Source organism: Triturus cristatus, chromosome 11 (genome assembly GCF_964204655.1).
Source record: "Triturus cristatus chromosome 11, aTriCri1.1, whole genome shotgun sequence".
Lineage (NCBI taxonomy): Eukaryota > Metazoa > Chordata > Amphibia > Caudata > Salamandridae > Triturus > Triturus cristatus.
The window spans coordinates 434,095,432-434,118,563 of record NC_140594.1 but is presented as its reverse complement, the minus strand read 5'-3'; the positions used below and the strand labels follow the sequence as shown (position 1 = coordinate 434,118,563).

General features: G+C 44.1%; 1 protein-coding gene across 1 annotated transcript; it reads left to right on the top strand.

The window, feature by feature from the left end:
• Positions 1 to 1,298: 1,298 nt before the first annotated feature.
• LOC146784398 (gastrokine-1-like) lies at positions 1,299 to 23,043 on the top strand. The gene is made up of 6 exons (XM_085636335.1): positions 1,299 to 1,398; positions 6,319 to 6,372; positions 10,519 to 10,656; positions 14,974 to 15,084; positions 19,575 to 19,713; positions 22,753 to 23,043. Exons 1-6 carry the CDS (start codon positions 1,387 to 1,389, stop codon positions 22,830 to 22,832), a joined length of 534 nt encoding a protein of 177 aa, XP_085492461.1. The 5' UTR covers positions 1,299 to 1,386; the 3' UTR covers positions 22,833 to 23,043.
• The last annotated feature ends 89 nt before the right edge of the window (positions 23,044 to 23,132 follow it).

Sequence of the window (23,132 nt, the reverse complement as noted above, 5' to 3'; positions counted from 1 at the left end):
GAAACATATCATTTTGATGCAATCCCAGTTTTACTACTCTTAGAATGGGATGGCATCAGAATCCATGGGGGGTCAGGGGGGCTACATGGAAAAACACAAGCTCCACCCCTGGAACGCCTTCCCAATGCAAAATAACACAAGGTAGCAATTTACACTCCCTTGCATTACTCTGGATTTGCTAGGCCATGTAGAGCCACACAAGGTGGCTTTGTATGGCTAGAGAAATGCCACTTAAACCCTTGCATTTCTTTGCGTCTCTTTTCTCAATGCAACAGCGATTCAAGGCCTTAATAAATCTGGCCCTGACTCCTGAATCCCTGTCTCCAGCTGGAGGGGTTGGCTGGGTTTCATTTATATGTTTAGTTATAGGATCCACTCTCACACTGTGAGTTGGAGCTCAGACCAGAAACTGAGTTCAAGTCTCATACTAAGGATCAGTCTGCAGTGGTGTAACAAACCTTGCAGGGGCCACCCTGCAAAGTGCGTGGAGTGGGCCCCCACCCAGTCAGGAACTCTCAGGTCCACCCATTTACAGTGCCGGCACGGGCGCCCTGGAGCTCGTGCCCCCACACCACGGGGGCTGCAGGGGCCACTGTTACGCCAGAGCCAATCTGCAGCCTCACACCAATAACTGAACTCCATCTGCAAATCAAGGACTGAGCTCCATCCCGCTCTGTGCACCGGCCTCCGGTCTCAAACTGACAACCGTCCGTCAGTCTCACACCAAGGACTGATGTCCAAACTCAGCCAAGTTGTGGCTCCACCCTTACACCAAGGACTGGGCTCCAGTGTCACAAGTTAAGCTAGCTACACTTTACTGTGAGGGTTTGTGACCTTCAGAGGTGTGCTGTCATGTGACTCTGGTGAAGAGCATTGGGCATTTAAATGATCAGGGTTACAGACAAACTCTGCATGGCTTTCCTCCTAAACCAACTTTGACCTGTACCTCTCTGGTTCTCCTTATTGAGACGTGACTCTTTTTCTGTGACCCGCCAGCTCTCTCTCCCTAGTAATCGCATGCGCCAATTTGACAACACAGGCCCTGTAGCTTTGGGGTGAGAACTTATGCTTCTTGAAACGATCACCGCTTTTGGACATTTTCATCTAGTATCATGGCACTTACTCATTAAGGGTGTGGACTCTCACCACCCATGGCCAGGATGAGACAAGCCAGATTCTGGCATCAAATAATCATATTGGCTCAAAACTGAAATGAGATAGCCTGATCCCTCACGCCTTCTTGTGCCACTCTGATATGGAGCCGTTCCAAGAGCGCGTCTGCGTCAGAGTATGATGTTTGCTCTGGTTTGAACCTGGTGTATATAAAAAGGGCACCTCTGGATAATCGACATCTCCCGGTGCCCGGTCCAGATTAACATAACCAAGATGAAGACTCTGGTAAGTCTGCAGTGTGGGGGTGACATGTCTGAGGGGTCTTTCTCTTGCCCTCTAAAGGCACAAAATGGAGAAACAAAAAACAACTCCAGTTTTGACCCAGATTTCAAATAAATAGTTCAAGACCATCTTGAAAATTATTTTAGAACCAGTTCCTCTCTTCTAATTAATATAGTCCTGGCATCTTTTTTTTTTGCAATTTGAGAAGTATGATTCAGGCTATCGAAAGTAACTGGAAAATTAATTGAATTAATTTTTGGATATTTAAAACATAATTTCCTCTAGCATATGACAACTTTGTGTGAATTAATGTGATTTTTGGAAATGTAAAATACAATCTTCACCTCGGATATCACTGTATGTCTAGATGCATGTATGTGGTGGTGTAGGTAGGTGCATTTTTGTGTGTGTTTGCACGCCCCTCTGTTAGTTAAACAAAAAGCGCACTTTATGGGTGGGAGCAGAGGAGACAGAATCTTTGGAGGAGAGACCATTATCTCAGGACAAAGAACTGCAAGTCAGTAGGCATGATGCCCGGTTGATTAAATAAAGGGGTTAGAAACTTAGAAAGGGCAAATTATGTATTATGCAGTAACATTCTGTGGCTCTGTTATTTTGCCATTTCAATACACATTATTACTTCATTAGTAGCAGTTTAACTGTGTGATACCAGACTATCATATAACATAAATATTGTGTGCTAAGTAGCCTTTTCAGAAATATCGCTCCACTGGAGTTAATATTAGCAGGTACACCCAATGGGATGTGATTTGTGCAATGTGACAATATGTTTGAAAATGATATTTAGAACACATTATTTATGTCAGGTGATATTTGTGTACAAGATAGTCTGACATACAACTGTGGAAGGTGAATAAAGAAACCAGCAAAAGAAAGCTGAGCAGTCTACATGTGCAAAGTGTCTTCAAAACTGTAATGCAGCCTAAGTGACGCTGTTTTAGTCACTTCTGAATCTTTTGAGCTAGAAATGATTACTTTTTTGTTGAAACTATGCTATGCATTCTAGATTCTGAACAAGTTGATTATGCAGAAAGCTCTTCGGCATCAGCATTGCATAGTTCCAGGTGCACTGGCTTTGACGTGTGCTTGAAATGGCTGAAGAGAAGTGTAGATACTTACTACTGATGAGTACTCTTGCCCCACTGAGAAGTGCTGGCGCTCTCCCATTCATAGTAATGGGTCCTTCTTGAGAGTAGAGGTTCTCTTCCTATCAAATAAAGTAAGTGCAGGCACTCAGAAGCTGACAGTGCTTCCCATTCACAACACTGCCTATTGGACTTTAAGCCTTCCGGGTGTACGATCGGTGTCCCTGAAGAATGGGGCATGTTCAGATCAGATAGAAATGCAGGTGAGCAGGTCCTTGGGTGGCATAGAGTGGGTGATGTCATTACGCTGCAACACTCGCACGCACGCACACACATACACGTAGTTTATAGTGTTTCATGTGTATATGTAAGGATATTTGCAAGCCTGGCTGTCAGTACTAATTTGTTTTTGCAAACAGTTTTGTAATAACAAAAATGTTTTTGTTTTTTCCTAGATTTTTTTTTTTTTAAATAAAAAAAATATATATATATATTTCCCATGAGTAGCAGGGTCATTTTACTTGAAATAGGGCATGGCATGTAGTGTGCACAGTTCACGTGTTTCGAAGTCTGATCTCGCTGCTACTCTGGAGATATTGAACACAAGCACTGTGCGATCTATAGAGCCTGTAGTGGCTACTTCCCCCACATTTCCTCCGGTCAGGGCATGCGCTCTTTCTCTGCCATTTTCACAAATAATGGTATTGTTCCTTCACATTCTCAGACACAATTGGTTGGTAGGAGGAGCTGACATAGGGCAATGGAAGGCTATTTGCATCATCTTCCCATTCTCACGAGATGAGAATAAAAACCAAATAGCATCTGAAACACAAAACAAGGGGACATATTTACAAGCCCCTATCACCACCACAACGTCAATTTTAGTGAAGTTGTGATGGCGCTAGGCGCTTTGCCTAATTTACAAGGCAGCGTTAAGCCACTTAACGTGGCTTAACGCTGCCTTGTAAATAAGGCACCCTTTCACGCTACACTTTAGCGTGAAAGGGGCGGGCAATGGGTGTTGTGGTGGGCGTTCCACCGCAACACCCATTGATGTGGACGGCGCCCCCTATTTACAAGGGCAGCGTAAATGGGAGGCAGCGCCAAAATTAAGGCCAGAGAAAACCAGGTCTTAAAAAGGCGAAACGAGGAGAGGCGAAACGAGGAGAAATGCTTGGGCAGCACACATAGAAACAGCAAAGCGCCAATGATGGTTTATGTGCAGGAAGGTCCCCTTTCCTGCACATAAACAATCATTTGAAAAAAATGCAGTTTGCAACTTCTGATTATGCTGCACACATAGAAGTTACAAAACGGCATTTAAAGACAGTTTATGTGCAAGAAGGGGGACCTTCCTGCACATAAACAATCTTCCCCTTAACACAGGCACCCTTGCACTATGGTGCAAGGGTGCCTGCATTAGCGATGGGCATCTTAATTTCGTCCCAGCGCAGGGGCAAACGCAGGGCTGCACCATGTTCTAGTAAATATGGTGCAGCCCAGAGTTTCTATAGTGACGAAGCATATTGTAAAGCGTTCTTGGCTTAACGACACGCATAGCCACTTACATCTAAATATGCCCCAAGGTTTCTGACGGAAATAGGTGAAGAATAGGGCTGATCTGTGGCGACATCGGTTAATTTCCCAGAAACACAATGGATTCTAAAATGCTGGGAGGGCTGAGTGGAGTCAGTCATCTCTCACTAAACACAGCCACCAGTTTATGCTGGCCCCTGGGGCCCGAGCACCACCAATAGTTTATGGAGCAAGAATGTTAATTCTAGCCTGACCTGCCATGAAGGGGGAAGCAAGAGGATGTGGTCCGTCGGCTAGACTGCTGACTTTGGTGCAGGAAACCAGGGTTCGAGCCTCGGGGTCGCGTCCACATCCTGTGATTCTGGGCAAATCACTTAATCTCCCCGTGCCTGAATGTGTAATGTAAATACGGTGCTATGTAAAGCGCTCCAATACCTTCGGGTCGAGTTCGCGCTATATAAATATGCAACAAAAACAAAACAAAAAAAAGGTGCCCCTTTTTAGTGTGTGTCGAAGAGGACGAATCTAGGGATCGTGCAGCTCACACAAGACAAAAAGAAACCCTATCCGGGATCTCATACAAATTGCTGGTTTGGTCCCCTCCTGCCATCTTTAAAGCGCCTGGAAGGCGTTAGGTACAATAGCGTGCCAATTGGCTGCAGGAGAGACACATACATAGATGCCATTGAAAGCCATATCCAACATTTAACAGAGCTTTAGCATCACATGAAATTAATATGCTCAAAACGTGTTTTGCTTATTCAAATAACCCTTTTAAAATGAACAAACCAACCTGACTCCTGGTTGTATTTGGTTTATTTACAAGTTGAACTCCCCCTTAACTCCCTGAAAAGATAAATGTACCTTTTGGAATAGGTAAACATAGTTTTAAATTACTTTTTCAGATTTCTGTCTCCAATGATAATCTATGTGTTTTTATTGTATAGAACTCACCTATTCAGTAGGCCACTTTAGAGAAGTAATAAAAACAGAACATTAGGGAAAAAAAACATTAAATCCCAGTGAGGGCCATGGCTGTGGAATACTTTCATATAATTGGCAAAATATCAAGGACCACAAATATTGACAGGTAAGCTTCTATAGGTTTTCCATTCATGACTCCACACCAGCATAATTAAAAGATATGTATATATTCAACATACATAGATGTGGATTTGAGAACAGTGATTCTATACTTCCCTATAGGTTCTTATCTTTCAATATTCTTGCCATCAATATTTTGTCTGCGATATAAATGTATCACGATATGCCCTGCTCGATATTCCAACCTACAAGCAAAGAGGGCAGAGTCGGTGGCACACTCTCTTTGATGTATCACAAGCACCAGCATTTGCCATCATACGTCGTCATAGATACTGATCCGATCAGATAAAGAAACAGTGCATGGGTGCATATCTTGCTGAATTAATATTTGCATTCTATAATGTATATTTAAATAAGTGGCAGGCATGATATATTATTAATCAATGAATGAATTTATTTTTAATTGAGCACGAGGCACTGCTTCTATAGCCACTGCTGCTTTCTGTGATAGACACAAAGGAAGACCGCTATGAACAGGTGGTGTATATATTGACAGGTATATTATATAGTATACATACTTTGCTCGCAGATGTGGTATTTAGCATGCTCGTGGATGGAAGTTAAGGGTGTGATATCTCTCCTTGGGCCTACCTGACATCATTACACATAGTCTGGGAGCAGCCTTCTTATTTTAAAGGATCGCTCGCTGCAGTCCGGTTCAAATACAGGCAGCTTCGGTCTCTGGTGCTGGTTGGTTGGAGCGGTAAAAAAATTAATACATTAATTGTTTGTGGTTTGTGCATTGTTCAAGTCCTCGGGGAGTGCGGTCATTGCCGGCTCTTTTGAATTATATATCGATGCATTGCCAGTGGGTCAGAGCATCCCGCCGTCCACGAAAGGCATCTGGACTCAATGGGGCAGATTTATGAGCCCCTTGCGCCACTTTTGCGTCACTTTTAACATGGGAAAAGTGACGCAAAAGTGGCGCAAGGGGCTCATAAATCTGCCCCAATGTAGCTCGTATGACGTAGCATGGATCCCACCAAAAATAAAGAACCCTGCTTACATATGCCTGCCATTCGTAGGCCCTACCCTCCTGCCAGATCTTTGATTATGCAATGGGACGGCCCATCATAGGTTGGGTTTACCTGCAGAGTACAGGTGTGTCTTGTGAAGCGTGTCTGTCTTGTGATAAGTGGCTGGATGTCCTCACACATTATCCCTTCTCTCATTCCAGATTATCGCCACAGCTCTGCTCGGAGTCTTCTTGACTCACACAGGAGCCAATGACGTGAGTACATTTAAAACGTGTGGTTTTATGTGTTGTAATTTCATCTGTTTTTAGGCCAGACTGCCTTGTAGCTATGATTTGGAAAAGAAGCTCCGAGATTTTCCATGGCACATTGGGTGATTCGAATCAACTTTTTATCCTCGTTTGAAAATGGGATCATTTGATATTATTTCAACCCTATAAGCATTGCTTCGGATAACGCGTACCGTGTGTGCTGCCTGTGCCTGGTTGGATGACTCCATGATGTGGGGCCTAATATCAAAATATCACAATCATAATGGCCCAGGCCCCGCACTTTACGAAGTACATGTATACCTGCTGTAAAAACAAAAAACATTTACAATTACAATTGAAACTTTACAGCAAGCTGTTCTGTTCATTAATGAAAAGGCAGCTAAGTGCGGCCATGCCACTAGATGGCGCCAGATGCCAGATCTGCCACTTTTTCTTTTTCCCCTGAAAGACGCCTTTGTAACATACGAAGGACCTCATTAAGAACGTCCCGTTATCGAATGAGATAATTATCGCAACAATAAAATCCGCAATGCGGTGTTCAGTATTTATCAGGTACAACAATCATTACCTGTTACAATTTTTGGGGCGGAAAAACAAGCACATGTCGGTGCGTACCAGAATTCACGTTATAGTAGTGACAGGACCCTTTCTCCGCTTAAAAGCCATCAGCTTTCTCCATCCGAGATTTAACGAGGGGTGTGTTTTAATTGCACTCAGGGGCAGATTTACAAGCCCCTTGCGCCACTTTTACGCTGCGACGCAGTGGCGGCGCAAAGCCTGCGCCATGCTGCGGGGAATTTACAACGTGACGCATCTGGGAGATGCGTCACGTTGTAAAGCCCTGCGCCACATGTAGGCGTTCCGGCGGAGGGGGGGGGCGTTCCGGCGCAGGAACGCCTCCTTAAAGTGGCTGAGTGAAATCTACAAGATTTCACTCAGTCACTTTTAAGGACATGCTGCGTCAAAACCCTGCGCCTGCTTGAAGCAGGCGTAAGGATTGACACAGCATGTTAGGTATAGGGCACCCCCGAGCCTTGCTGGAGCTGCGTCGCGCTTGCGACGCAACTCCAGCAATGCGCCGCCTTTCCGACAGGGGATGCGTCACGCATCTGCCCATCTGAGTGCCACAGTGCGCCGCATTGTAAATGCGGCGCATCAGTGGTGGCGCACGGGTGGGCAGATGCGTCGCAACTCTTCTGGCGCATCTCTGCTGATTAGCAGAGATGCGCCAGAAGTCGTAAATCTGCCCCAGTATTTAGCAAAATTCGGTATTCCGATATGAGGGCAGATTTATGACGTCTGGCGCATCTCTGCTAATCAGCAGAGATGCGCCAGAAGAGTTGCAACGCATCTGCCCACCCGTGCGCCACCATTGATGCGCTGCATTTACAATGCGGCGCACCGTGGCACTCGGATGGGCAGATGTGTGACGCATCTCCTGTCGGAAAGGCGGCGCATTGCTGGAGTTGCGTCGCAAGCGCGACGCAGCTCCAGCAAGGCTCGGGGGTGCCCTATCATTACAATGCTGCGTCAATCCTTACGCGTGCTTCAAGCAGGCGCAGGGTTTTGACGCAGCATGGGCTCAAAAGTGACTGAGTGAAATCTTGTAGATTTCACTCACCCACTTTTAGGAGGCGTTCCTGCGACGGAACGCCCCCCCCCCTGCACAGGTACGCCTACTGCTGGCGCAGGGCTTTACAACGTGACGCATCTCCCAGATGCATCACGTTGTAAATACCCCGCAGCATGGCGCAGGATTTGCGCCACCGCTGCGTCACAAAAGTGACGCAACGGCGGCGTAGATGAGGCACAAGGGGCTCATAAATCTGCCCCATGGTCTTTTACATGATTTGCGTGCATTGGGTGTTTCCATATAACCAGCCTGTGATTGCGATTTCACAGTCGAATGTTACTCTTCATTTCATTGACCGACATTGCATTCCTGTTCCACCACCTCTAAATTCAGAAAATAGCTCACCCGAAGCCACCAGAAATTCTTTCCAAAATACCAACTTACACTTTCTCCTTCCGACACCATTCAGGACATGCCGATGACATGATATTAAATGGTGCATTTATGAATGAAGTGTACGGCTACACGTCTTATATCATTGTGAGCTAGTGAGTCTGAAGGATCCAGGTCCGATCCCTGCTTAAGGTTTATTTAGCCTTAAAGCTTTCTTAGGACAACAGCAAATCACCCGAATAATATGGTGAACCAATAAAATCGGAGAAACCTGCAACTCTAACCTGTAGTCTAAAAGTCACAGAACCCTATGACCATTCACACACCTTACCTGCAGCTATTGATCGGGGGTTTCTCCCCAGGATCAAGCACAGGAAGACACCCTGGGGTTTATTTATGAGCCCTTGCGTCACTTCTGGGCCGCCGGTGCATCACGTGCGCCGCCGGTGCATCACTTTCTGTGACGCACCAGTGACGTAAAAAATGCGTCATGTTGCGTCATATTTACAAAGTGACACATCTAGGTAGATGCGTCACTTTGTAAACCCCTGCGCCACATTATACCTGCGCCAGGTACATTGGGGCGGATTTACAAGCTCCTTGCATCACTTTTGCGTCACTTTTCCCATGGGAAAAGTGATGCAACAGTGGCTCAAGGGGCTTCAATGTATGCAGGGTGGGCGTTCCGATGCAAGTGAGCCTCGTAAAAGGGACGCAGTGAAATCTATGAGATTTCACTGCGCCACTTCTAGGACGCAAATGCGTCAATATCTTACGCCTGCCTCACAGCACGCGTAAGACTGACGCAGGCACATTTGAATTGGGACATGCCCATGTGAAATGACCCATTGCTGGAGTTGTGTCACTTTTGTGACACACTCCAGCTATGCGTCATTTTTGCGCCTACAGATACGTCAGAAATACTGATCTGTAACTCCTTGCGACATGATGCGTCATACTGTTAATATGACGCATTCAGCATGTCGCAAGGAGGGCCAATGAAAAGTGGCGCATCGCTGTTTTCACGCAGCAATGCGTCACTTTTCATAAATGAGGCCTTGTGTATGTCAATTATTGCCGGGGGGCCTCAAATGTTGGTGCTGCAATAGTTTCAAGTTATAGTTCAGATTAAGGTTTATAATCCAATGGCAGGGTCACATAAAGTGTGATTTTGTCAGCCAAAACTTTTCAACAAGATTTTCAGCAGTCACAGATGTGTTTCGTCTTGGTTCTAGCGCCAAGAAATTAATAACAATTTCAGAGTGCTTGGGGTCATATTCATGAGAATGTGACAGGGAAAGGGCAGGAATTCACCGTATTTAAAAATAATATGATGCATTCCTGTCCTTGTCCCTGTGCTGGAGCCGTTTTGGCTGCCTAGCGCCAACCCAGGCACACTTGCACCACGGTGCAGGGGTGCCTGAGTTGCATGCAGGATTGTTTTTGTGCAGGATGGGACAACTTCCTGCACAAAAGCAATCTTCCTCTTTCTATCTATGCTTCAAGAAAGAGGAAGTAACAAGGAGAAATAAAGATATTGCTCTTCCTTACGCCTCCCCTGAGAAGACGTATCTTTTTGGTGCATTTCCAGGTTTACCAGTTCTGGGAATGTGTCAAAAACCATGGGAGTTGCGTGAGAATACCCACACAAAGCCCATGGTACGCCTCCCCGGTGCCGAGTGAGGCAACACAGCGATTTGCGTTGCGTTTCTTTACTCAAGCTTTGTGAAGCCACTCAGGGCCATGCAAGGTGGCCTTGCTTGGCTTCATAAATCTAATTTTTTGAGTTGTGTCGCTCTTGAACCACGCTGTGTGGTGCAAGAGCGACACAACGGGGCTCGTAAATATGCCCCGAAGTATATAATGCCATATGTCTTCCAGGCCCAAAGGTCATCATTTCAAATGTGCTGAAATGAGGGCTTCTAGTAACTGGCCCTGCGTATTAATAAAAACCCAATGACTAGCTTCTTCATACATTAATAAATATTTTCAGTAAACGCCTTTGATTTAAATGAAGGGGATTGTGAGGAAAAAGATTACAGTTGAAAGTTTACTGATAACTTCAAAGGAGATTTCATAAAGCCAAAGAAAACGTAAAACAACTGAGGGAGGATTATGAACCAGTCTTAAAGAGTTGTCTCTTTAACCCTCTTGTATCTCCCCAGGACATCAACGTCTCTAACCAGGGGAACATTGGAGGAGATGTTCACCAAACAGTGAACATCAACAACCAGGACAACGTAGCCAACATCAACAACTTCAATGGCTGGGACTCCTGGGATTCAATCTTTGACTACAACAGGGTAAAGTGACAGAGTAATTGATGCTGTTTTATACGACTGTGCACTCACTCCCCTCTCTCTCTCTCTCTCTCTCTCTCTCTCTCTCTCTCTCTCTCTCTCTCTCTCTCTCTGTGCTTTTCTCTCTCTGTGTCTCCCCCTCTCTCTAACACACACTCTGTTTCTCTCTCTGTTTATTTTCCTATCTCTGTTACTCTTTCCTATCTCTGTTTCTCTCTCTGTATCTCTCTCTCTCTATTTCTCTCTCTCTGTTTCTCTCTCCCTCCCTCTCTCTCTCTCTTTCTAGCTGTTTCTCAATCTCTCTCTCTCTCTCTCTCTCTCTCTCTCGCTCTCTCTCTCTCTCTCCCCCCCTTACACCATAGACTGTATCCCTGGCCTCCTTTATTGAATGTAGTATAATTACATGCTTCTGATCCGTTCTGTAATTGTACTCACTTATTACTCTCAGTTCACCTTTTGAACACACCTAACTTGGCTGTGCATCCTCACGTTTGCAGTTTGATATAGCAAAGACTAGACCACAAGTTAGACAGATTGCTTTCTATAAGAAGATTTTTAGTGCGTGGCATAACATTTTACACACGTTACCAGGGCTTTCAGTGGGTTAAAAAAACGTAGAGGGTCTGTCATGTAGTTCTCAGGACCCCCAGGACCTCCGCATTTTGGATGACCTAAACTGAGGGTTTGGTGTGCAGACACGCCCGAACGATAAGTCAGTCATTAGACCAGCTAGCTCTACGGTGCCACTACCACCCCCTATGTTCTACAGTGGTGTAGGTAGTTTCTGGCAACCACTGAACAATACAACCATGATTCCTCAGGTATCGTGGAAAACAATACGCTATCTTTCGCTCAGTCACTCGTGCTTACTTTTCTCAGAATACACATAGAATGACGATTGGATCGGTTTCAATAATTATTTATGGGTCAAGCGTCAGTCTAGTGTGAAACATAGCTGCTACAATCAAAAGACAGGAGCAGACAAATGTGATCGCTAGCACCAATATCGTAAATAGTAAATACATTTCTTCCATAGTGCTTGTAAGATTAATATAAACAGATTATATAAAACAATAGCATTGGCGTACTACTATGATGCGTAGCCTACCTAAATCTATGTAGCCTAGATATGTAGGTGAAGCATGTGTATGTAAATGTCAGGATAGATCCTAATGGAGCCAAGAAACCCCCAGGGAAGTGCTAACCCCTTACCTGATGGTTCTGAATGAAGGACCCCATCTCTGCGTTGAGGATGGCACCCCACAAGGGATGTCAGGTCTCTGCCTGTCGAAGGATCAGCCTGCCGAGTCTCGGTCCAGCCTGGAAGGAATTCTCATCTCTGTCTGTAAGGGGGAGTGAGGGTCTGTTATACTAAAGTGGTCACACCAGGGTTTTTTCTAGAGTTGATATGTTTTGAAAACATTCGCTAATCCTCTGCTAATCCTTTTCTAAACAAACATGATCATGCAGAGCAGGCTGTTGACCATAGATGAAAAAAGTGGTGACCCCTATACAGAATAAATCTACCGTGCCTAGGGACATGTTTATGTACGTCAGGTACGGGGATTAAGATCGGGTACTAGGAGCCTGATGTCGGAGAGATAGAAGTAAGCTGCTAGGTAAAAGGTCACCTGTGTTAGGACCGTTATGTCGTATGGATGGGACAAAATGTATGTAATTGGTATGTACATGATGAGACTATCCTAAAGGACGTGACAGGTCCTGAAAGAAGCAGGGCCTATATAATTAATGGTGTGGCTTGAACCTATACACTAGAATTTGTGTAGATTCCCACCCTACCCACACATTCTCATAGAATCACAACAGCAACTGGCATTTGTAATCATTGCCTGAACGCTTTCCAGAGAGGCCAAGGATTGGATGAACATGGATTCTGAGCACCTTTTAGACCCACTGGCACTGAGAGAAACTCACCTTGCCTTCAGGCACAACTCAATTGTGCCCCGTTATAAACACCTGGATGTGACTCAATTCAAATTATGCAGTCAACAAGAGTAATATGGGAGAGGGAGAAGTGTTTCACAGCTGCCAGAGTGTCTGACTCCGGAGCGTGGGGCTCACGGTTCGATCACTGTTGGCAGCTCAGCTCAGCATCATGTGACTCTGGGCAGTAGCTCACATAATCTCCTCAACAGCCCCCAGCGCCTGGAAACCTTAAGGGATGATATGTTTGCGCTTTACAAATCTGGATTATCATTATTATTATTATAATATGCTGCCTGAAGAGAAAATGTAACACAACATCCTTGAAAAAGCAAACACTCATAGGGAATGTAAGATTAAGTAAAGCATGTGAAATGTAAGCCGTCCTTAGTGCTAACAATTTAGGGCATCACTACAATTTTGTCTCATCCCTCTTTCCGGTGCTATAGTCCTTTTCAGGAGCAACAAGCTGGTATAAATGTGATCACAGAAAAGGTGAGAGAAGATCCAAGAGGTTGTGGCCGAACCTGGCACCATCAGCATGTGGTGAACATCTGGTAGATGATGAAAGGTAGGAGTAAGAAGGCACCTCCCCTGGTACAGTGGGAGAGTGGTCTACCCTCCAAGACATTCCTCAGTTTTCTGTGGTAACGTCTGAATCAGAAAGTTAGAAATAAGTAGGGGGACCATGTGGGCACTGGAAGTGGTACTACCTGTTAAAGGACTTTAACCAGGAGCTCTTATCTCACAACCGTCAATCAATGTGCACCTGGACGCAGTAGCCCAAAGTTGGACACCCATTTTCTATGACAGCAATGAAATGTAAGACTAAGAGAGTTATGTCTACGTAAGTGTGTAAGAACAACATCTGAACACGTGTAAGTCCGTGTTTAATGCTCACATATGTTTAGTAGAACAATGGTGTATGTCTGTGAGTTTAATGCTCACAGATGTTTAATAGAACAACACCCATGTATGTCAGTGATTTAAATGCTCAGCAATGTTTAGCAGAACACTGGTGTATGTCTATGAGTTTAGTGATCACCAATGTTTAGCAGAACAACACCGGTGTATGTCTATGAGTTTAATGATCACATGTTTAGCAGAAGAACACCCTTGTATGTCTGTGAGTTTAATGCTCACATATGTTTAGCAGAAAGTCTATGAGTTTAATAGTCACATATGTTTAGTAGAACAACACTGGTGTACGTCTATGAGACCGATGCTCTCATAGACCACCATATGAGCTCAGAACAACAACAAAAGACCCACATAAGATGTGGAAAACCCACATACATGCACAACAAAGCCTGTGCACATCACATGAGATCCTTATTCATGAAAGGTTATGTAGCATAATGCGTCTGGGTATTATAGTAATGTAAGAAACATGTATGCCTTGAGGCAAGAAAGCTGAATATCTATTAATTTTACCTTCATTTTTATATATAGTGTAAACAAATAAGAACTTTATTGGTCAAGATGACAAATTACTTTATGCTCTTCTCTCGTACTGAGGACATGAGGATGACTACAACACACAGTGCAGAGTCAGATTTGGTGTAAGTGGAGAATGTACTTGAGCCCATTCTCTTATGGCACAGTGTGTGGACAAAAATAGAGACACAGCTAAATAGAGATATATTATCGAATAGACTGAAACTGGAAGGGGTCTTAATAATCCCTTGGGCGAGGTATATTCGCATTTTTATGAATGATCTCGGACATCCTGAGTTTTTTTAATAATCCAAGCACTTTACATATGGTCACGAGAAAGAAGCTAAAAAAAGAGGGCCTTCAACTTCTGGAAGCTACAAGAATGTCAGCTGAGATCTTAAAGCCCAGCGTCCTGCAGAATCAGCAGATTTTAACCACATTTTCTATTCAGCCATATCTGACAGCTGTTCCTGGGGACTACGATCGATTTTTACTAACAAGATTTAGATTGTGGATCTTTTTTAGAATTGTTAGTCTTCTGATAATGAATGATTGGACTCGTGAACTGAACTTGTGTTTATGTGATAATGTTTCAGCTCAATCGGACATGCACAACCTCTTGTTTTGTAAGTTTTACAGAGAACTGAGAAAAACGTGGTTCTTCCTATCCTAAAAGGCTTTGGGTTGAGACAATGTCGGCCAGCTTTCATTGCTTTACAATTTCTAGACAATGTACATAGCACCTGGAAGATAGCAATGTTTTTAAAGCAGGTAGTCATACTCAGGAAAAAGATGGCTATTCAAGTTTAAAGGATTATATTGGAGCAAAGGAAGTTTTGGTATTATCCATGTTTTTAAGATTTAACTTGAAGCACTTGAAGCCAAATCTAACCATTGAATCTAATTTAATGTACTTTTCACTTCTGTTTTGTTTCCCAGGGACTCTATGCCACCCGTCTCTTCTCAAAGAAAGCCTGCGTTGTCACAAAGATGAACAAGGCTGTATTCCCCACACTCGCCCAGCTCAGCAAGGCTGTGCAGGAGAAGAAGGTAAGGGAACCGATTCATCAAAGTTGGACTGGTCGTACTGAGCACATGGAAATATCCAGGCGGGCAGTAAGACCAAGTCTGTGCTCGGGGCTGGATGTGGCTAGGTCTCTTTCAACCACCCAGACCTTAAAGAAGCAGAAAAGGAGCAACAGTCAGGTTTCTGATGGGATGATGGATGAAGATTTGCTGCTGAAGAAAATTAAGGCTCCATGGTGGCTTAGCTGTCCCTTAATTTATGGAATATGCCATGTGTTCTCTTTAGAGCTGCCTTTAAAACCTATGTCATTGTAGTCAATATACTAGGGTGATTGTGCTGAAACCAGTTTTTTTGATTTTAAAGTAAGTTACCTTGTAAGGAGATTTAGCTTTCATTCTGAGCCCTGACACTGCCAGCACCGTCTTCATCTTCCCAAATACACATTGTAGACTTTGATGCAAGAGCCAGACCCCCCAGGATATAGCGGCATGGATTCGCAAATTTAGCGGCACAAATATGGAAATTTAGCGGCACAAATAGGGAAATTTAGCGGCATTTTTGCGGCACTTTATTTTACTCATAATCATTCATTTTCACCTTTAAATCAATGGAAACTCTTTTAGCAGAGTATTCCACTTTGAATTGATTCACGACTTACTGGGAAAGGACTGATTTCCTAACCCAGGCATTGATTCCCAACAGTAAGCGCTGTTCAGGCACGCCGGCTTAGTTTTATCACTCTTTGTCACAAACCTTTGATTACTTCCCCTTTTTACTCTTGGCGTAGAGTAAACTCCCACACCTATCCTTATCAAATATATAAGGCTTTACCACACCACGATACATGTAAGCATCCACAGAGGCCACAGGCATTCTTTCATCACAGGAGTTCAATAATCCCTAGCACCTCGGGCCGGATAAACCCAAGCTATGCCACATAGGACTAATAAACCGGCCCAAGTCAATATTCTATTGTTCGACCTTGTCTCATGTATGCTAATATGTCACTGTGTATTTTTTCTGACCTGCACATCCATCCTTGGAACTCTGACCTTTGTATACTGGATCTTGTATGTATTATGTTATTTCACATATCATCAATGTCATATGATAATAATTTTTATGCATGCACAGGATCATTTGACCTGGTTTTTGTCTCATTGTTCATGCAATATTGTTTCAATCAACTCACCCCAATCCATGTCATTTTGAGTTGGAATTTGCGTGCCCTCCCTTTTCTCCTCACTTCCCCATTCTCCCCCGTTCTCTATTGTTTATGTTATATTGCGGTTAATGTTTGCTGTCTTGCCGGCGTGTATCACATCTATTGCATATCTTCACTATGCTCCACTCTGCCTATTGCTTAAAGATTCAGCCCCCCCCCCCGAAGTTTTTTCTTAGCCCCCCACCCCGAAATTTGGCTCTAGTTGCTCCTCTGCCTGTGGGAGCAGAACATCATCAATTAGTTTCAGGGGTTGTACATTGGCGATTTCGCAGGCACTTTTGTAAAAATTGCGGCATTTTTACAAAAGTGCCGATTTCGCAGGCACTTTTGTAAAAATCGCGGCATTTTTACAAAAGTGCCGATTTCGCGGCAAGCAGCAAAATCGCGAAATCGCGAAATCCTGGAGAGTCTGAAGAGCAACAAAAAAACAACTAATGACAGATGCTCTTTCTTCCTCAGTGAGAAAGGAGGAACTTGGCCTGAAGGTCGAAGATAACCTTCCATTCACCTTCAACTTTATCACAGAAGGGTCTAATTCACTCACAACTTAACATCTATTGCACCTTTAGACTTCTAACATTGCCGATTGAGGTTGGAAGTACTAATGCCCAAAGTTATTTTTTGTATGGCGTCCAGGGTGTATTAGGGCAGTGAGTGCACAGGCACCGGGGCTCATGGGTGTGAGCACCCTCCTTCACTTCAGTTGTGACTGTCTTTTTGCCTCCAGCTAGATAGAGGCTGGGAAGGCATTTTCCTTGCGTTCATCGTGGCCCAAAGCGTGCTTGCTACGCCAGTGCTGTGCTCCGACGCAGCGCCGCTGAGCTGTTTGCTAGCAGAAAGCACCTCGTGGCCATTAAGGTTAAAACCTCATGCACAGCCAGGGCAATGACTTGACTGCTCAGTGCCAGTCCCTGGTGTTATGAGTTTTCTAATATTGTATCTGGGGCATGGCTATCAACGGTGCCGACAGTGCTGTGCCAGAAGGCCATTGAGTCTGAGGGGTCAACAGAAACCTGGGGGCATATCAGCAACAACTGGCGATAATTATTGCTAAGCGCACTTAGTGCTAGGATAATTATTGCCGGCTAACGTGGATTTCTATCGCTGAGATAGCGTGCTATTAGCAGCGCTTATCTCAAAAGAGATAAAAATCCTAGCGCTAACTGCCTAACGTGAGATTATCGCTGGAAACCCAGCAATAATCTCACGAAATGTGGCGTTAGCTTGTTGATAGGGCCCCACAAACTTAGCCATGATATCCACCTTCCATAGGATATCATGGCTAAGTCAGTCCTGAAGCAGGCGTAAGGAAAGTAGCGATAACAGGGGTTATCGCTACTTTTCTTGCCGCTATGCTTCACAGCGTGGGGCTTGATGATAGGAGAAATGTCGCTTAGCGACATTTCTCCTGTCATGTCAGGTCAGGAACGCCCACTTTGCATCTCATTAGAGATGCAAAGCTGGGCGTCAAGAATTTGTGCGCTAATGCAAGGTTTCACGCGTTAGCATGACCTTGCTAATTAGGCGATAACATTATCGCCGCATTTCGGCCGAAAACGGCCGCAAAGCGGCGATAATTTTCTATCGCCACCTTGTAAATATGCCCCTAATTCCTTCTGTTTTTAAGCCCAAACATCAAACAGGGTCCGCTTTGTTTGCATTTGAATGGAGCCCACGGCACACTAGGGGGCATATTATCAAGCCAGGCGATAAAATGATCGCCGCTTTAGAGGCGATAATGGGCTTGATAATATGCTCTATGGAATTCCAATTGAAGCCCATGTTAGACGTCCTTCTCATTTAACATGGGCTTCAATTGGAATTCCATAGAGCATATTATCAAGCCCATTATCGCCATTTTAGCAGCTTGATAATATGCCCCCAGCTTCGTCATTCACGTTGTATGGTATGCTTGGCAAGCTCACTCTTAACCAACCTGCTTGCAGGAGTGTTGTGTGCTCCTCTTTGCTGTTAGCCATTAAATGGCGTGATTTGTTTTTGTCTTGCCCAATTTTAGCTTGTGAACCAAGATTGTAAAATGTTGTAAGCACGCTAGGGGGCAGTGCTTGCCTACTATACGTCTATACTGAGTTGCAGTTTTCTTCAGTGCCAGAGTGGTTCGTAATGCTCATTGGCTACTCTTGGACGGCACCCTAGCCACACGTAGCGGTACCTATATATAGGTATTACTTCCCGAGGTTCTAAGGAGACGTACTTAACAGAACAAGAAAATGTTGGCGTGCTGGAATCTAGTGAATGGCAGATAATACTTTTGTCACTGTAGATACCCAGTGATAGAAGACTCAATACTTCTGCATACGAGGAGAATATCAAGGAAAAACCATATAACATGTATGATAAACACAATGAATATTCCTGTGATGTAATATCATTGAGAAATTTGAATGCACCAGGGTATGAATAATGTAGAGGAGCTGGCGAGCCTATAGGTGAATCCTGTCTCAAAAACGGTGGCCCGGGGTTGGAATTTCGAAGGGGAGGTTGGGTTTTGGAGGCCTCTTAGTGAAGAAGGTGATACGTGTACGGCAGGGCACAAGTCCTAAAAAAAGAAGTGGGGGGACGCTGTCACCGGAAGTGACGTCACAACAGGAATCTCATGAAAAGAAGTGGGGGGACGCTGTCACCGGAAGTGACGTCACAACAGGAATCTCATGAGTATTCATATGCCTTTAGATGACGGGGCATTTCACAGCACTGCTACCCCTGGTCTGTTCCTCGATGTCCTTTGCAACCCCCCCCTCCCCCCCACCTCCCCCAACGAAGTGCTCAAAAGTGCACAAGATACAGAAGGACACACATTCCAAGCGTTAACCGCCAACGCCTGCTCGCTCCGCCTCCCAATCACTCCAGCCTGCACACACCACCGGTGCCTCTTAAAGTCTCCAATTACAAATATTAGCATATCTTTGGTAATTTACGGGAAACTTCCCTCCCACCCGGGCTCTCTGCTCACACAATGCTGTCCAGCTTTTGGGCAGGGGGGACGGCGTCCACCCGGAAAAACCTGGTAAAATAAGTGGGGGGACGCCGTCCACCCGCGTGGTACCCCGACTCGAGCCCTGGTGTACGGGTCTACTTCTCAGTAGTAGTTACTGGAGCAAACTCCAGAATACACTCAAATATTTGTGACAGTCGAAGAGCAAATGACAGAGTTGGGGTCTAACTTGATCTACAGTGTTACAATAGCAAAGTTAAGTGACAGGTGGGCTTGTTTGATCTGCTGCCACAATCCACACCAACGGTTCTTCGTTTTGCTTCAATCCAAAGGCCTCTGGTGATGCAGCTCCTCCACGTCAGGTGACCTACGCTGTTATCCACACTCCAGTCAAAGACGTCAGTGACTTTGGCGGCCATATTGACTCAATGTGCAGAGGGCTTCCCATCTACAGCGCCGCTGAGACTGAAGGTACAGTACTGTGAACAGTTCTAGACACTTAGGTATATTTCAAAGGTGTGATTTTAACTGCTTGGAATGATAAATAAGGTTTAAAGAAGATGGTGGCATTCTGAATTTGTGGAATTAAAAGGGGTTCGGCAACGGAGTAGCCAGAAAAATAAAATGCCCCCATACACACTGTAAACCACATGACAGTAAACATACGAGCGAAGTGAGAGGCCCTGACCATTTCTTTGCAGGCCTTTGGGAAATATTCCACCTTCTCCCATGCAGAAAATTGTGAAAAATTATGATTTTATAGCACAGTTTTAAAAGAAGAGCTACATTTTTTACCAGTCTTCCCTATTTCTTTCCTGCCACCTTACAATTACACTATCCTTTGTTGTATTGTCTTTTCCTTTTACTCCGCCTTCATATTTTCCTTCTCTGTTTCCTTCGGTCTTTTACTCGCTCCTTCTATCTTTTTACCTTTCTTTCATGCTTTATATCATTTTTTATTTTCTACTTTAAAGTATTCTTTCTTTCTTTCTTTCCACTCTCTTTTAAGTCATTCTTCCCATCTTGCTTTCCTTCTGTCCATTTTTCTTTCCTTCTATCTCACATTCTTGCTTCCTATTTGCGCTTCTTTATTTCATTCCCTGTGCCTCTTTCCTCATTCATTCTTTTTATTCCTTACTGAAATCAAAATAAACAGTATTTGTATAGTTCTGCACTGTCACTCTTAGGATTATCTGGGTTCTGGGTGCATACCATCTTCCTACCCTTCGTCTCCCCCGTTCGTTCGTTATATCGTTCTCTCTTTAATTCATTTTTTCTCTTCTTTCCTTCCTTTCATTGCCTTCTCTTTCCTGTCTCCTATTCCTCTTATTTAGATTTCTTCTTGAATATATAATTTTGTCTTGCTCTGCTTCTTTCTATACCCCCTTCTTTTTCTCTTTTATAATTTTGTGGTTACTCCCGTTCCTTCCTGCCACTCTTCTTTCGTTCTTTCCCGCTATTTTTCCCTTCCTTTCACACTTTCTTCTCCCTTTCTTTTTCTCGTCCCTCGTATCCACTTTCCTTTCCTTCCTGTCTTCGTTCGTGTCTTCAATCAGCTGCGTGTCCGTTCTTTCTGCCAATTGTTCCTTTTTTGTAGTCATAGTTTTCCTTCTCTTTCACGTTCTCACTCCATTAGAGTCTTACATATTTTTGTCATTATCACATATTTTCTTTTTGTTTCTGTTCTCCTTCGGCACCCCCTTTGACCGATCTCACAACTTTGCTATATATCTTCTGTACTTTCATATTTATTAGCTTTGGCTTTTATCTTGTGACCTGCATACCACAGACAAAAGCCAATAAGGGGCAATAAAACATAGGTTATTCTGACCCCCGCGGAAGCTGCTAAAGTGGGGCTTTCCTATTCCCTTTTGGTCTGGGGTTTTAAGAAATCCCAGGTTCCTCCAATGCGTATAGAAAGAAGAAATTATTAGTGCTGTCCATCTTGGCTACATCTCGTCCATGTTGTTCTACTGATAAGAATACATATTTTGGACCAGCAAGGTCACCCACTGCAACAACGATGGCAACGTGTTTTTGTGCACTTCTTCTCCTGTTTGAAAGTGTAATTTCTCACCACATTGAATGCCTTTTGCACCCACCCACCCTACTTTAAGATATAAGGGGCCAGATTTATCAAATAGTTGTGTCCCCATTGCGCCATGCTGTGGGGCACAAGGGCAACACAACTAGCATGTTAAATTTATCAAGCTATGCAAGGCCACCTTGCATAGCCGTGCATCGCTCGAACAATCTAGAGTAATACAACACACCCCAAATCGCTGTGTTGTGCTACTGTGCCTCAGGGAGGCGTTCCTTGGATGCAGCGTGGGTGTTCCTGCACATCCACCCATGGATTTCGGTGCTTTCACAGATTTACCATTATTGGTAGACCTGGGAATGTGTTAAAATGCTACGCCTCCCCAGGTGAGAAGTAACAAGGAGAAATGTCTTTATTTCCCCTCGTTTTTCCTCTTTGTATGTGTTCTTCATTCTGCAGCACACATAGAAAGAGGAAAATGTCTTAGAGAATTATTTTTTTGTAGGGAGGTGTCCCTTCCTGCACAAAAACATTCCTGTCTACAAATCAGTCACCCTTGCGTCATGACGCAAGGGTGCCTGCGTTGGTGCTAGGCTGTTAATTATGCGCCAACACAGGCAGAAGACAGGAATAAGCCATATTTTGATAGATATGCAGTAATACCCCCTCCCTCTTTCACGCAGTGTAGCACAGCAAGGTGTCTTGCTGCGTTGAATTAGGTGAAAGTTTGAGAATTAAGGCCCAAGATGTCTTTCGATAAATGCTGTTAATTTTGGGAGATGGCACATTTATTTGGCTTTAAAATTCGTTTAATTCTCTGGCTCCTCGTTAAAAAAATGGTGCCCATTTTGTATAGGTTCTCTTCACCTTAAGGGGGTGCCTCTCCACCTAGAGCCTCTAATAGTACAAATGAAGGAGTAGGGGTACTGCTATTACTTTGATCTGAAATGAGTTTCTGAGAGACATGCGGAAAATGTTTTCCCATTCTCAGGGGGAAAGACGTCCCTTTATTCAGAATTCTGGTTGAAGTTCTTAGGTGCCTGACTGTCCTTGAAGATATACTCACAATAGGGTCCTTTCCAGGAACTTTCAAAGCACAGAAGTCAACTTTAATTAAAGGCTGCCTCCATTGAGTCCACAGTAGCCTTCATCGAGTCTGCTGTCTTCAATGCACCTTGACAGGCCCTCTGAGCCTCTCTTGCACCCATTCATCGATGGTAGTCACAATTGCCAATTATCTGTCATGCTGCTGTATGCATCAAATGAAACCACAGCCCTTGTATTGTAACAGCATAAACTGATACAAGTACCAAATCTCATTCAATCAGCATCTCACCTGCCACTCTACATACATACTTCTATCTTGCTCTTAATGCCATCATAGTCAGTAGAGCTATTTTAAGGCTGTATTTGCATGTGATTCTTTGTGTCTCACTATGCCTAATGATTGTTTGCTTTTGTCTTTCCAGGGTCTGAGCTTTTTTCAGGTTATGGTAGATGCTCGAGCTCCAGCATTATCACCATTCTGGGTATCACCATGTGCTGGTAAACAACAGCGAATGACAACAGGCACATGCTGCAGCAATCCACACCTCACACCAGTCACCCCATGCCGCGCCAGTCCTTCTTGGTCGCTGTCTCATGAAGGTGTTGCCTGTAGCCAGAGTTGTCACTTCTTTCAACTTCTACCACCTGGGACCTTTTCTGTATTGAGAGTCATCAGTGGATCTTGATATATTTAATAAAGCAGATTTCATGAACTATACTCTCCATTTTTCCTAAAATATATTGTAAAGCAAAGTCATTTTAAATAGAAAACAATGGAAGATGCATTCATTGTTTAAAAGTG